This window comes from Dipteris shenzhenensis, chromosome 10 (assembly GCF_047967505.1).
Source record: "Dipteris shenzhenensis isolate YYH24624 ecotype China chromosome 10, Dip_SZ_1.0, whole genome shotgun sequence".
Taxonomy (NCBI): domain Eukaryota; kingdom Viridiplantae; phylum Streptophyta; class Polypodiopsida; order Gleicheniales; family Dipteridaceae; genus Dipteris; species Dipteris shenzhenensis.
In genome coordinates this window covers 7,832,519-7,849,184 of record NC_141605.1, presented here as the reverse complement: position 1 = coordinate 7,849,184, position 16,666 = coordinate 7,832,519, and the positions used below count along the sequence as shown (strand labels likewise).

The 16,666-nt window shown below is 44.0% G+C and overlaps 1 protein-coding gene across 5 annotated transcripts in view; it reads right to left on the bottom strand.

Annotated features, from left to right (window-relative positions):
- LOC147897351 (B3 domain-containing transcription repressor VAL2-like) overlaps positions 1-16,666 on the bottom strand; it is a 95,082-nt gene that overhangs the window by 43,649 nt on the left and 34,767 nt on the right. For 3 of the 5 annotated variants that reach the window (XM_087379998.1, XM_087380000.1, XM_087380001.1), the window contains exons 4-9: positions 15,211-16,151; positions 14,801-14,897; positions 9,657-9,831; positions 9,300-9,376; positions 8,738-9,181; positions 533-582 (exon numbers count right to left, since the gene is read on the bottom strand). In XM_087379998.1, the coding sequence (XP_087236124.1) occupies positions 533-582; positions 8,738-9,181; positions 9,300-9,376; positions 9,657-9,831; positions 14,801-14,897; positions 15,211-16,151 (1,784 nt within the window). The remainder of the gene's footprint in view (positions 1-532; positions 583-8,737; positions 9,182-9,299; positions 9,377-9,656; positions 9,832-14,800; positions 14,898-15,210; positions 16,152-16,666) is intronic. The other 2 variants (XM_087379999.1, XM_087380002.1) reach the window with 1 other exon arrangement.

Below are 16,666 nucleotides of genomic sequence, written 5' to 3'. Positions count from 1 at the left end.
TTTCAAAATTTGAGTCTTGATATTTGTCATTGGTGCAAGTTTGAATCTGCAAATCGCAAGTTTGAAGCTCTAAAGGTGATTTAATTTTCATATTCTGCTATATTTCTAGGAGAGTTGATGTCATATCCTTCTAAAAAATATAAATCAAAAAGGTAATTTTTGCAATACAAAAATCGTGTATGAAACCACTTTCATAGATTCAGGAGACCTGGTCTGCACATACACCATCACAGTTTAACTACTTACCATCACAGCAAATAAAAGGCAGCATGTTTACCATGAAATAAGGCAATGAAAACTCTTATTTAAGGCTGAATGAAAAAAGCACCGTAGTCAAGGGATGTGTTTCATGCATGGCTTTTGGCTATGTTTCATGCGGTAACACTAAGGAAAATGTTGACCGAACCTTAGCACAACTCTCAGCAAGTATGCATGTCTTAACACAACTGCCAATTACCATCTCCAAACACACAAAGGTGAACACCTTAAGATGACATTTATTACTATAGGCTGTAGGGAAGTCTCAACTGACCTGCCTTTCCTTGGAAGAAATAGTGTTCGCTTCCCAAATACAGGAGGTTCCTGCAAAATATAAGTTAGGAAACCTCAGAGCTATTGAAATAAAAATGTTACCTATTACATTGTAAAGTATGGACTTCCCAAAAGAGGATGTTAGAATGAACAGAGCTATCAAGCATAGGAGCTGTCTGCAACATAGTATTAGAGTTATTTCATCAATTCTACAGACAAGATCGACATTCGACATATAGTAAAGACGAATAGGTTCGAGTCTATCAGAATGCTCATGTTATATTTTAACGAGGCTCGACCCTGTCATGGCAGAGTTATGGTGGATCAGTTTACCAACTTAGAATAGACCTCGAGGTGCAAGAACTACCATATTCAAAAGTATCTATACTAAGTCTATGGGACATACCAAAGAACTCACAAAAAGCAAGGCAACGTAGGGTAGGACAAAGTCCTAGAAGTCCTGAAAGCTGGCAGGGAATAGTTCATCTCTCCCTCAGGGTCTCTAAAAGCTCCTCATCCTTGAATTAGGCCTTCAAGCTCCCCATCATGTCCAATGTAACCATTGTTGGGGTCTAGGATCAAATCTATTTTCTAGCTGTCAAGCACAGAAAGCTCTGCCTGAAACAGTATAAAAGGTCATGTCCAAGATTCCCTGAGTCCATACGCAACTCACCCATTGTCATCCCTCAACACCTAGACTTGGGGCCACCCCATGATTGCTAATATCACTGTATCCTCCTGCAAAGTCCAAGAGAACAAGACCAGTTACAGAAGTATTCTACACAACATGCCTCAATAGAATGATGCTCTACCCTGACCCAACAACTAGCTGTTGCTCTTTGAGTCCCTAGATAGAATCAGAGCCCCCTCTCATTATTTTGGAGTGTCCTGCAATGATGAAGCACTTCTCCTGACAAGCCAAGTTTGCTAGTTCCTCAACATTAATGTATCCAATATTACAAATTAAACTTTATAGAACAAGCAAAAGAACAAAGAAAGAAGGGAGTATGTAAGCTACTTTAGACAAAACATAAGTAATTGAGAAAATAAAAAATAAAAATAACTTAATAAGCAAAGCTACGCTATTATTCTCATCAGTACCCAAACATAAGCTGCCATCTAGGTTTCGAAAGATTCCGGAATTTCTTGAGTGAACCTTTGAAACCCCAACCAAACAACAAAAACGTCAATAGAAAAAAGGAAGAAACAAAGAAGAAAATTCAACAAAAATCCATCTGTAATTAATAAGACTGTTAGACCATTGGCTCACAGGGGAAAACCCATGAGAAGATTGAGATCGACAACATCTTTAGGTGGGCAGGAACGTGCAGGCTGTAGTGCTTCTTCACCTTCGAGGTGGCGATCTCCTTCTTCAGAATGACAGCATAAACAGTGGGTTGAATATGAGAGCTGCAACGGGCTATGTATGACAAGCATAAATGGGCTGAACAAGGTCATCAAGAAGGCAGATATTGTCTTGAAAGATGATGATGAGGTCCTCAAGCAGGTAGATGATGTCTTGAAAGAGGTCATCGAGCCGGGGGGAAAAGGTGGGCAGCAAAGAAGAGGAGGTAGAAGAATAAACAACAGCTAGTTTATTACAGCAGTGTTTTATCACGGACTGGCAGCAGTGAATTTGCAGATATTCTCTAAAAAAACAACTTGCAATTGCTGTACATGCAGCTGATGAACGGCACCGTATAGGCAAAACAAATGTGAGGACTCAGACCAGTACTTCCAAGCTTTGAGCTGCTTGGACAACCGACGGGATATATAAAAATAAGAAATGTGAAGAGAGAGTGAGAGAAAGAAAGAAAGAAAGATATATTAACGTCTACAGGAGGCCTCGTGGGACTATGGGACAAAGTACACCAAATATACATGGATACTCATACAAGCCTCAAAGGGCTAAAGCGAAGGGCGTGCTAGGGCCCTTGTTGAGTGCTATGCTAATCTAAGCTATAGCTATAGATCCAAAAAAGTAGCTCTCTGGTGTGCAGCAAAGATCTCCCGAATCTCTGTCTGTCGAGCTATCTCACGCTGTGGCGAAGGGCGTGGTCTCCTCAAGCTCTGTATCAGTGGGCTATGTCAAGGATAACTCCTCGTCTCGGCGATTGTCTCTGAGGAGGGTGGCAATAGGTCAAACCTCAATGGTGCGTGCCCTGGTCACTCTCCGTGTCATTTGTGGACTCTGTGTCCCTCGGTCGGTAGTATCACGTCATCTCTCCCCGTTGATCCGCAGTGCTCACGAGTCGCAGGTCAGCTAGCTCCTCCTCCTCCACACCCTATTGTGCTAGAGCTAACTCACAGGCATAGACTTTTATGACACATCGTTGTGCTCAGTCTACCTCTACAGCTTGTAATGCCTTACGTTCCTGCTGTTGTATGATCTGTCGTAGTAGGTTGTAATGCCTTACGTTCCTGCTGTTGTCTGATCTGTCGTAGTAGTGTGCTTCTGTGCCGTCTCACTCAATCAAATAAAGCCCAATGCAGACTTGGCCTGAAAATGGATCAGTCGTGAGAGTCGACCAAAGCCATGTCCCTTCTGAAACAGAGCAAGAGGCAGTGGTATCACCCTCGGATCTCGTAGTAGGCTCAGCAGACACATAAGGAGTCATCCCCTGTCTCAATCTTCCTCAGTGCGCATGGCCTACAGATCCGCTGCTCTCTAGGTATTCCCGCATCTCTACCTGCCTCTATCCCAAGCTGATGTGATGACCCGCATGTGCCTGATGGCAATCCTCAGTGCACATGAGACTCCTCTGTCCTCAAGGTACTGGGGTCTAATGATGAGTCCATCATCTGATAATCTCAAGAATTGGTTATGATAAAATTGCACCTTGATAGGGAGCTCTTGGTCCCCTTCCCAAGCCCGTGATGCATGTAACTAGAAGGAGGTCTAACCATATGATAAGGTTAATCTCATCTTGATGGAGAGGTCCTAGTCCCCTTCCCAAGCCCGTGATGCATGTAACTAGAAGGAGGTCTAACCAAAGGAGGTCCCAAGCCCGTGATGCATGTAACTAGAAGGAGGTCTAACCGTATGACAAGGTTAATCTCATCTTGAGGGATCGACTCGGGGTGTGCATCAATCCTATACTGGAAAGGGGGGGAGCCGGTCCATCTGGATACCGTGACTAGCCAACCATGTGGATACGCGTGCATACCATGATGTATCAGCCCCACTCTCTACTAACTGTATGGACGACTCTAGTGCTAGTCTTGGTAATCTCTAGCGAGGTAAGGCCCATACTCTGTGGAGGAAAGTCAATGTCAGGAAAAGGGCATCAACCTGAAGAGAGGTGTCATGGAAAACTCTGGTTGCACTATCTAATGGGGGACTGAGGGCTTACTCTAAACCATCATAGAACCCATAATCACCTATAGCCGCTCAAATCTCCTCCACTTTGCCGCTAAAAGGTCACTCCTCGAGAAGGGTGCTGCTGCATACATGGTAGTTGATCTAACTAGTGTGTTGAAAAGCCAAACCTTCGTCAGCAGGTCTTGAGAATGCCTGAAAGCACTGTCTCTCAGTTGTGCCAAAGCTCCCTATCTGCGTGTGAGTAGTGTTGTGGCTGCATGAGTCATCCTAAAGACTGGCCCTGAGAAAACTACCCCAAGTGTATTTAGGATTGCACAATCTCAAATATGCTTGCCTCGGTAAGTCATACTATGCCGGTGCAGCACGTGAGGTGTTGAAGATCATGACCTTAGTCTTCCCAAGGTTGCCTATCAAGTCTTCTGTCAGAGGAAGTGCACATTTCCTAGAAGCTCCTAAGGGCAAAGTCTAGGTGCAGCACTAGGTCCTAGGGGCAAGGCAAAGGCTTTAAAAGAGGGGTCTAAAAGTTGGGCCCAAGGACAGGTATGGGGGTTAGAACTTTAATGAAGCGGCAAGTGGCAAGGAGGAGGTGCCATTTGTCATGAATGTGTATGCATGCCCTTCCCCCACCTTCCATCTCTCTCCCCTCACTCTCCCAGAAGTGCTGGACGTTTTCAGTTGTTCTTGTGCAGTTTTTGAGCTGTTTGAGCTGTTTCAAGCCTGTTTTCAGCTGCTTTAAGCCGTTTTAAGTCTGTTTTGAATGTTCCAAGCCTAGTATGCACTTCTAGGAAGTGGCAGAGTCATTTCTTAACTTTCTGAAAATTTTCATACGGGCTGTACGGACGTCCATACATACGTGTTCAACTGCCTCCAGCAGGTGCCCGCGGTTGTCTTTTGCTGTGCTGGACCTTTGTGCACATGTTTCTAGCTGCGTTGTGGCTTCTGGAGCTGTTTTGGAGCTGTTTTGGACTAATGCAGGCTGCAGGAGAAACTTTCCCTGCTGCTTTTGGCACCCTCTCTTAGGAAGACTCAGGCACAGATCTCGAGGCGATCATTTCGAGGCAGCTCTGTGAACCATCTTTCCTCTACAGCTCTTTCTTGTTCACCCTCTGCTCTCTACCTTCATTTCTCTCTTCTCCTGATTGCTGGAAGACACCTACACCCTGCGGGGAGCCTGGACAGTCTTCTCCTGATTGCTGGAAGACACCTGCACCCTGCGGGGAGCCTGGACAGAGGATAGGTGCGAGGAAGGAGCTCGCCCCTCTACCACAGACAGCGGGAGTTGGTTCCAGGTTCTGTTTTTCCTTGTTCTTTCTTGCTTTGCAGCTTTTTGCAGTGCATGCGTGTTGTGTGCAGTCCTTTCAGGACTCCTATAGGTTCTAGCAAGCACCCAAAGGCACAGGGATCCTGTCGAAGGCCTAAGGACAGTGTGGATGCATGTGATAGCCTTGAGGCTGCCTTGAGCTCAGTTTGCCAGTGGTTTGGATGCCTGAATGCCTCTAAGTTGTGTCAGATCAAAAGTGAATACCTGAGTATGCCTTGCCAGTGGGAATTCTAGTGGTGCACTGGGATTAGATGCCTTGAAGACAAGTAGAGGATTTGCAGAGAGGAACAGTGTAGGGTTGAACCCTTGTTGTAAAGCATTTCCATTCAGAAGCATTAAATAAATACCGTAAGGGGCGCCAAGGCATTTGGGGCCAATGGGTGCATTATGTACTATTTTCATTGAGCAGGGGTTTTCTAGCCTCACCTTTGTTGTTGTTGAAGCTTGTTTCTAAGTTGTGCTAAGTTATTGAAGTGACTGAAGCTTGCATTGTGGCCATTTATGAAGTTTATGACTGTAGAACAAGATCACTGCCCTTTTGTTTATCGAAGGCCGGTTTCAGGACTGACTTGCTCTGATACCATGTTAGAAACATGGTGAGAGTGAGAGAGAGAGAGGCTAGGGAGAGAAGAAGAGATCCTCAAATGTAAACACCATGAAAGGCAATGAGATAAGTGAAGTACAAGCCTTTATAGGCTACACACACACATACTAGCACCAAGTGCATATGGGATAAGTCCCATGGTGACACATGGCACTCACACATCAAACCACTATTAGATCTCTAGTACAACACCCCACACAACACATCTCACACCCTCTTTGGCTATGATATCTCCAACAGTGCCTCCGTTTGATTACTAATCTCCCTAAACTAGCTACCCTGTTGGTCTATAGCTTAGGCTCAGGGCTTCTTGAAGACACTATAGCTATAGAAGGAGAAAGCCTAACTCAATTTCTCTCTACTCATAACTAAACTAAGATGAAATATGTACTCAAACACGTGGAACTATGGAGTAAGTAAGAAACCCCTAAGGGAGGAATATAGACGGGGCCTCCGAAGAGGAATGAATAACTGAATATCTGCCTGCCCCCAAAGGGCTGAATACAACTGAAATAATAAGTACTATATGGAGGGAAGAACCCTCACTGCAAAAGAGAAAAACACTACTATCTAGAGGGAGGATACCCTCACTATAGATCTGGCATCGAGGGCTGCTGAAGGGCTGCTGCTGTATCAGACTGACCAGGCTGGAGACTAACCGAAGGAGGGCTAGAAGGGGCTATTGGACTGCCGCAGACTCTCCTACCCTGATCCAAACTCTTAGGCCTATTGCTAGCTGAAGACCGGAACCTGTTGGATGAAGAATGATGGCACTTATATAGGCATTTTAGGGAGTATTGACTGACCCTAGCCAACTAGTCAATGCCGAACTTTGATCCGATCGTTGACCAAGTTGGTGAAAAAGTCAATGTTGGCCAAACAAGTCAACACGTTGACTTTTTAACCAAAAGGTCAACTCTACATTTGTGGACTTGCGCTGTCTTCTGAGGCTGCCTGGTGATATTTGATGGCACTGTAACCTGTAGGCAACATGTCACCGGCTATGGATGCCTGTGACATACCCTTCTGGTGAAATTAGAACTAGTGTATGGAGAGAGCCACTTGGGATACTGAACGCCAAAAATCACCTATGAAAAGAACTTCTGTAACATCCGTATACTTGGCTCATGTATCATGATCTAATGGAGCTGAATCCCTAGCTCATGAATATTATTCTAACGGAACTGAATCCCACGCTCTTCTGCTAACTTCTAGTAAGGAAACATGCTGCAGTGTAATGATCTAAGAAGATGCTCATAGCAATTATCCTCTGTGCATATTGGTGATAGGGACAGAGGAATACTCGTCGTGAGGGAAGCATCTTGGTCTTGTTGGTCCTATGTCCTATTGGGGGGTCTTGACTCAAGCCCTCTCAACTACTGAAATCAAAAGTCAAGACGAAACACCTCTAATCCAAGAAATGAACTTGGACGACCCATGGCCTAGGATTTTGATATCCAAACCTTGGTTCTGATAATTAGGTCAAACTTCAAATTCGTGCCACCATCGCGTCCCAAAGGATGATGTTCGCTGCCTAAGTCAATGTGACTCAGAGTGGCAGACTGTCCACCCACCCTGAGATCTTCATAGTGGCTAAAGAGAACTCAATGCTGCTCTCTATCTGCTGCCCGGAAAATGCGCCATTCAAGGCAATGGTATCTGCCGGTGTAAGAGTCAACTGAGCCTTCTTAGCTGCTTTGGTGGAAATGATGTCCTTTGAGCTTTCTCAATCTGCCAGGATAAGGACTTCCTAACCACCAATCTGGCCATAAAACTGAAACATGTTGGGATACTGACAAAGCTCCCCCTTCTGCTGATCTTCAAGCTCCTCAATGACCACTAGTGGAGTCAGTGAGAGACCCTAAGGGAGGAATATAAAAGGGGCCTCCGAACAGGAATAACTGAATATATGAAGAGGTACCAATGCCACCCCAGTCACCCTTTCCCTACACGACCATCGATGAGCGCCAGTACTTGGAGCTTGTGTGGCCACCTCCATCGACTCAGTGCACTTTCCAATGAATAGGTATTGTATGGAAGGGAGAACCCTCACTGCAAAAGTGAAAAAGACTATTGTATAGAGGGAGGTTACCCTCACTGTAGATCTGGAACTAAGGGCTGCTGAAGGGCCAACCCTAGATGTTGCTGTACCGGACTGAACCGGGCTGAAGACTAACTGAAGAAGAGCTGAAAGGGGCTGCTGGACTGCTGCAGACTCCCTTTCCCTGAACCAAACTCTTAGGACTACTGCTGGCTGAAGACTGGAGATTGTAGGAGTTTATGAAGGACGAGGACAAGGGGGCTTCCTTAAATAGGATTTTTAGGGCAGATTGATCGACCCTGTTCGGCTGGTCAATGCTGATCGTTGACCTGATCGGCTGGTCAACGAATCCCGTTGATCACGTCTATAAAAAATGAACGCGCTCACTTTTTTACCAGAAAGTCGACTCTGTTTTATTTTTACCTGCACTGTCTTCTGAGGCTGCCTGGCAATATTTTACTGCAGCTTGTAGGAAGTATGAAACCCAGTAGACGCTCGGTGGCCTTGCACTTGCTTCATTATTCTTAGACTATACGAATATAATAATGCGTTGCGCTAACACGTGCAAGCCCTTGCCTAGCCTGACAAGGATAGACAACATGTTCAACTTGCCTCAAATGTGGAAGGGTCTCTGACAGGACTATTACTTGGCCGAACTTCTGTTAGGGGACCTCATCCTTAGCAAACACATTCACAAGGATAATGTCATGGGCATCCTTGGCATTTTGTTGACAAGGAGAAATGGAATATTATAAAGACCCTTGTTCTTAGCAAATCTGCAAATGTCTCCCCTGTTCTTGTACACACCTATTTAATGTAGTAACTTTTGTTACCAACTCTCAAGCTTCATGAACATTGAAACAACTAAAAGTTGAAACAATCTGGAAATGGAAGTTTACAAGAGAGAAAAGGTGCAACCTCGTACTCCTCGAATTCATGGCCATCAATCGTTAAAACACTTGGAACAACATTTGGAGGTGGCCGAAGCAGCTCATGTACATCCTCCCAGCTTATGTTTGATTTATCAACTGAGTCCTCCACCTCCAACCGTGGTCTTTTGATTTTTGGACCAAGATGCTGTCCTCTTTTCCTCTCGCCCGAAGTAGCAGACTGTACAACAGAGCTATCTTTTGGCTTTTTTGCTTGTTTTTCTGCTTTTTGCCATCCATATCCTGTGTCAGATACATCGAAGGAACCACCAATACAATTGGTTTGTGCCTCCAATGAATGCTTGACTGCATTTGGCATTAATCCACATAATGGTGCAAGATTATTTAAGCTGTCCATGCCACCAGAACCCATGGGCATGGCAGTCGTCGTCGGTGTGGTCATTGTTGTGCTTACATTGACATTCTGTGAATCCTGGAGACAATACCAAATACAGAGTCATAAAGCTGCCATAACCTACCGTCTTTCCAAATCCTTCATGTAGCTTCTTATGTAACCCAAAATAATGTGTTTGTATAGTGCCCAAACAAACCTGTGAGCTAAGCAAATTTGGTGCTCGACGATAACCCATGATGAGTTTCCCCTCTGGATCCAGTCTGCTGAAAGTCACTACAAAGGGGGAAATGGGCATGTAGCAATCTTAAACATCTGCTCGAGTCCAAAACTTTTTAAAATACCACCTTCCAGATCACACATACAATATAACACGTCTTACTTAAAGCTCATCACACTACTACCTCCTCCTACCATAATTTTTTTGCTGAGAGTGACCTTAATTTCACAATTGTAGCATGCAGATTGCTTTTAAAAGGACAACATGCTCTTAAAAGACGTTGCACAATTTTGATATGGGCAAAATGAAGATACCATTATCATGCTAGAAACAAACCTGTGTCACCAGCTTGCAACTGCATAGATTGAATGCAAGGTGTGACTCCCTCTAGAACATACATCCTGCTATTGTTATTTGGCCAGAAGCGGAACTGAAATGACCAATCCTTGCCAGTAACATCCTGAATCTTTAAAGGCACCCCCTCTGGCTGAGAGATAGCAGGAAAGTATGCCTATTGTAAAAAAACAAAAAACAAGTGCATATTAAAAAACATGTAAAGCAAATATCAATACGCTTCCTCTATTACAAAACACCCAAAACTATCTTAGACCATAAAAATCCATAAAAGAGGACACAAATCAATAAAAAGATCTGAAGCACGCAAACATAGCTTCATACCCCAAGGGGTGTTAGACTGGATGATTGGCTTTACCTCCCCAGCCAGCCGGCCGGGCTGAATTTCCAATCAGAGGGAGTGGATAAGAACACCCCCCCCCCCCCAAAAAAAAAAAGAAAAGAAACTCAGCATCGTAGATCTTACGATTTACCCTTGACATAGCTTTGATCCACAAGCTTCAGAATGATAACCATGCATGTTAATGAACACTACTCACACCATCCTCAGAAAAAAGCAGTTGCAGGTTGATTTTAAAAACATATATCTGCTTTAATAAGAACACGGAGACTAAAAAAGCACCAGGGGGAGCCAAAAATCTCTGAACTGTAGGGGTCAAGCATCCACTTTAATAAGAAATGGAGAATAAAAATGCAATGGGGGAGCCAAAAATCTCTCAAATCTAGGGGTCAAGCACTATGGCATTGCAACAGAAAATTAATTTGAATACTCTCACTAGTTCATTGAGCTTCAGATTGCTTGAAGGCAGAGCTTATCTCCTTACACAACTAGAATACGACTTATAACATGAGAAACTTCTGAGATAGATACAAAGAAAACCACACAGATATTACGAGAGTGTTTTCAACTTGGAGTAGGGACCAGTATAGAAAGGGTATCAATTGACAAGGAAGACGGAGAGAAAGGGTGTGTAATAAAGTGCAAGAGGGGAGAGAGTCTTCTAGGGCTAAGGCTAAGGATCCAAGGCAAGGGTGACAGAAGACAAAAGGAGATAATATTTCAGATGATTGATGAATGTAGACCAACCTTGAGAGTGGTGTGCCTTTACAGCAACCCCCTTTGACCCATCTCTATAGGCTGCACCCTTATTAAACCGCCTACAGTTGATATTTATTACACCATCCTATGCCCAAAGAACTGTAAAGCTTAAAGATTTTCAAGCGTGACTGTGTCCTGAGAAGAGCTTCTAATGATACATGAGAGCTGTTCATCAGCTAAAATCATCCTGGTAGGTGGAGCACACCAGGCTCCGTCTTAATCCTCACTAACTTGTCTAAATTCAATACTGATTGCATCATCATATGCCCAAAGAAATATAGACTTCAGAATTTACAAGTGGTGTTACGACAACTAGGTATGCCCATAAGAGGGCTAATGTGAAAAGGTTCTTCGAAGGACAAGTGGCACCTGAGGATGAAAGCAAGTGTAAGCCTAGGCTAGAAGAAGGATTCTAGAGGGAGCTTGATTAAGAGGTTAAAGGAGACCTTATGTGTTAAGAAAGGGAGACAGGCTCTCAGAAATGAATCTGTGGCTGCGTGGGTAGGCATGTGAGGAACCATGAGGGTGTCACAATGCTTGCAGTAATCACGGCTAAGACCCAGGGACATTCCTTGGTACTAATGGAAGGGTGCATAGGTATGCCCATAAGAGGGCTAATGTGAAAAGGTCCTTCGAAGGACAAGTGGCACCTGAGGATGAAAACAAGTGTAAACCTAGGCTAGAAGAAGGATTCTAGAGGGAGCTCGATTAAGAGGTTAAAGGAGACCTTATGGGTTAAGAAAGGGAGACAGGCTCTCAGAAATGAATCTGTGGCTGTGTGGGTAGCATGTGACCCATTGCAGCTGCTAACACAGTCTTCCGGATCTATCCAATCGGTCAAAGAAGTTTCTCTGATGCCCTCTTTGTCTGGGATGTCACAAGTGCTAGCTGTGTAGAGCTTTTGACGATACATAACAGCTGTCCATTAGCTGAATCAGCCTGGTAGTGGCCATCAGGCTACCAAGACTTCTCATCATTTTGCCTTCCATTTGAACCAATGATCGACTCAAGTACGCAAAGGCCGTATTCATCCCATCGGTGACACCTCAAAGAGAAAATAAACATTCCACATGTTACTTGCTAATGAGTTGGCGAACCTGACCCATGCAGCCACAAGAGAGACACCAACATCATATAAAGTACTATTAAAAAGCGTGCAAGGTCAATCCAAGATTTAGCGAACCCTATGATAAGCTTTCTTTAAAATAAAGGGAAGGATATAGGAGCCAGTTATCAAGGATACTAGCATATACCTAGATGAATCCAGGAACATTCCCAAACTCATCCTCTAAAAACACAACATAGTGCAGTTTCAATCTCACGAGAGTCACTCATAAGATTGAAAACCATAAACTCCATCACCCATAGCAGGGACTAGCTACTATGACATCCCCACTGACGTCATCAGCGCCCAACAGTGGGTGTAGACCATAGTATAAAAGTATGCTCTCACACATACAAATCCACACACCCACACATACTTGAGCATCCATTTATACAAAGTCTTCGTACTGAGTTTCTGTCGGCACTCCGGAGGTGAAGGGCAAACTCAACCATGGCGAAGGCTAGCACTAAAGGAGAAGGATACTAGCATCTTGACAAACTTGTCTTTGTTTCATGATAAGAAGATGTCTTTGTGAAGTTAAAGGCTTTGGTTAGGATCTTATAGATGGTGTCGAAGCTTGTAATTGGCCTCCATTGTCATAAGAAAGTGCAACCAGCACTTAAGGTCCCACAAACACAGATATGTCTTTTTGAAAGGGAATATCAAATGAACCGGGCCATAAATATGTTTTGCAAAGTATATGTACGAAATATCATCTGAGGAGTGGGGACTTAGCATATCCATGGGATCTGTCTGCAATGTGTTTTACGTGTCCTGACATTTGGTCGAGACTTGATGGTATGCGTGCTTTTAGACTATGACATTGATAGTCTATGAGTGGCCTAAACTACATGATCTGACTGCCAACCAAGGTAGGGTTGGTGCATGACTATGTATCTCTGTACAATCTCCCTCCTTTGCCAAATTCAGTTCACAGCTTCAATTCAAAGCTCAGCTTGGAAGCAGCTTACACAGCATAGCCTGCATCATTGCACTCCTGACCTTGGAGACCACCTAGGCTTTCTACGAAATTTCAAGGACACTCAACTTTGAGCACTAATGCATTGCTGGCTTGCTGCCAACATGGATAAGGCTCCTGCAACCCAAGGTAAAGGACGAGATTGATCCCATCCACACACTTTCTATCCACAAATCCTGAAGGATTGAAGATTGAAATGGCGTCACCAGCAGCATGCAGCAAAACGCGAGGCACCTTAATTGCCAGACAAGTGTGTCCATGGAGTGAGCTCAGCAATACAAGAGCGATAAACCATACCCGTGGCATAGTTACAAAAACTTAGATGGCAACGGGCATGCATCCAAGGAAGAAGGAAACTATTTTTTTTGAACATGATCACTTAATGAGCTAGATCCTAGTAGATGTCGCCGTGCCCCACTGATCAGCGGTTCGAAGTTCGCAATACTGCTCTAAACAATCAATTTAGAGCAGTATTGCAAAATTCCAAATGTAAATCAATGTCAATTGTGTTCGGCCCCTTCAACTATATAGGCGAGACCAAGAGGACCCATCAGAGTCCAATAGGAGGACAATCATTGACTTCTTCCACCCAGGTGATCCCGACCAGAGGCTGCAGGGACACAACGCAACCGTCATCAGAGAGCACGACACAACAGACTTGCCCTTGCATTGACTCACATATGAGGACTGTAGATATCTCCTCTTTACACTTCATCTTGTGGAGATAGATGACTGGAGTGACAGTGGCACTTGCCAGACGGCGAGCTACCTCCCAAAGACCAGAGAGGAGGAGAGAGGGGCCCCAACATGCTAACCACGTTATCAGCTTTCTTTCTATTTTTCTTTCTCCATTCAAGCTTCACTTGAAATGGTGCTATCTGAATAATGTATCTAGACCAATACCTTCGCATGTGTACATAAGAAGCAGACAATAACCATGCAATTAGATAAGTGAAGTACATAAAATCAGGTGGGTAAATTTGCTGAGTTCTGAATGAATGAAGGGCCATGACACCTAAAAACTGGCTTCATCTCCTACTCGTGGGCTATATCTAAAAGTGTCTATCTAATCCAACCTGCCATAGGCCTGCTGCTGCACATCCTATCCCACATGTGGACTGTCTTGCTGCTCTTGCATGACTGAAGGTTGTGCCTTTGATGGACTAGGGCTGGCTTGTCGCTGTTGCAAATGGTGGCTGGCCGCTGGCTTAAGTGAGAGCTGCTGCTGGAGGGGAGAGTGTGAAAGAATTGCTCATTATCTTGGCCCCTTACTTGGTAGCAGGGCCAACTTTAAGATTTTCTGATGTAGCTGATGTCTGCTGCCCTAGTGAGTTGGCTGCCTGGGCCCCACCTCGTCTCCACTGTCGGAAGGTCGCACTTGGCAGTATGCATGACCCTATCCTCTTCTTGTAGGCGTCGTCCGAGTCAACACCAAGAGATACTGAGTACTCTTAGGAAAAGGAGAGGACTTACAACTAGACATTTGCTCCAAAGGGGTGGGTTGTTCGTCATGGTTGGGGTCTTCACCAAATTCAACTATCCAAGAGTATGTCTCCAAGAGGCAGATCCACTTTCCTTAATGTGACTTGGTGTAACGCGCATCCATAAAAGATGATGTAGCAAGAATCCTGGATAGCTAGGTCTTGGTTACAAGGCCAACCCCAATTGTAAGCCCTGTTAAGTGGGACATTAGGGTAGAATTAGATAGCAAGTAGGTGCTTCAGCATGGACAAGTGGTAGCCATGAAGCGGGCTTTTCCTAATGAGGGAAGTTTCTGAAAGTATTCAAGAAATGAACGTATATAAGCAAGTCAACATTTCAGATGCATTATATGTATTTATCGTGCAAAGAGCCAGTAAGCATTTGTGAAACTTTAGTCAGAAAGCAAAAGTGTGAATGCATTGCATGCTATGAGGCACCTAGAAAAGCAGGAGAACACTTACTTCAGCACAAGCTTTGGGAAGAACCAGTCGACCAATTCGACCTGCATCACTTGCACTCAACATCTTTTCAAATAGTGGTGTGATTGTTGAATTTGAGCTGATCACATGTCAAGGAATATAACATCATAATGACAGAAAGGAAGAGTTCTCGAGCAGAACTCATGCTGTCGTCACTAAGTTGTAAGATAACTTAATCATCGTACATAGGCAACAAAGTATGTTCAAAATTTCATTTCAAAAATAGATTGGTCCACACAAAACAGTTGGTGATGCTACAAAGATGCTCTAAACAAAACTGTGTGAGATAAAACTCCTTCCGATATAGGCGACTCATCTGCTTCAGTTTGCATACACCATTAAAATAGTGAGAACAAAAATATCAACAAAATAAAAGAATGAAAAAATCGCACGTTGTAGTACGTGGATACTCTCCGGAGCTTATTTGCTGGAGTTCCTGATCAGTTATTCTTGGCCAATATCGAGGCAAAAGCTGATTCCTACCCCTTCCCTCTGCTGGTGGACGTGCAACTCGTATTGGGATCTGTAGCGAGGAGTCCTTGGATGCTTCAGCACGAGAAGATGCAGGGGCCGGTGGTGGCCTCACACACAGCTGTTTTTGTCTTTGAGCAACTGCAGTTGATGCTGAAAATTTGCTGAGATCCCTTCCATCCCCATTCGGTTCAGATTTTGACAAGAGTTTAGGTCCACTAGCTTCACTAGCTACCTCCTTTGATGGGCACAGAGCAAATGGCAACGTGGAGCAAGCACTACTCGAAATTTCAAACTGAATATTTCCAGCAACTAACCCATTACTGTCCGTGAACCCACATAAATCTCCTGATTCTTCAGCAGTTGTGACCCGCCAACTTAGCCCACCAGTGTCTGATGAGGTACCTTCATCCACCTCCCTTGTCAAAAACTCACCCTTCAAGCGACCCTCCTTTGAAGCCACAGGATTTAACAAATATTGCATATTTTCATCAAGAGCTAAATTCTTATTCATCATGTCTGTCTTTCTTTCCCCATTTGTCGACTCTAAGATTGCAGGTTGTGCAGACATTGCATTTTCTTGTGCTCCATTGTGATTTTTTAACACGTCATTTGCATAATCTTCTGCCTTGACATGGGAATCAGCAGCAGAGGTCATCTCTCCAGTACTGTTATCTGCAACATGACCACTTCCAACCCGCCGTTCAACTTCAGGCACTGTTTGCCAATGCGTCGCTCGAACTTCACCTGCAGGGGCAAGCCATGGAGCTGCCAATGGCAAAAAGCACCCAGATTCAGGATTCCATGAAATCTTTGCCCTTATGTCCTGAGTCCACCCTTCTAGAGGAGAATCTTCGGCTTTCTGCACAGATCAAGAAAAAGCCACACCTTGAAAATCTTGAAGCCAAAAACAATCGGCACAACCATGTATGATTAGTGGCTGACCCAACAAATAGTATTCAAAATAACACCACAGTTGAATCCTGCTAATAGCATGGCTAAAATTTTGGATACCTCCCCAAATTGATACACTTGTTAATCAATGGAAGTAATGCCATTGCATTGCAAGCAGACATACACGCATCTATCGTTTGTATCAATTCAGCAAATATATCAAACAAACCCATTGTTCACATGTAATGAGATCTTATGAATAATATAACATGCAATAAGCAACTTATCCATTTGCTTCAATTCCTTTACAATCTATGTAAAGTGGCTTCTCACAATATGCACAAGCTTATTCTAGAGGGTGAGGTAGCCTATGAGAATATATATAGTTTTCAAAGGAAGTTTGAAGGTTGTTTTTTACCCAAAGAAAAGAAGTTTCTATTAATGCTAGAAAAACAACCATACAAATCAGCCCGAGGTGCTGAT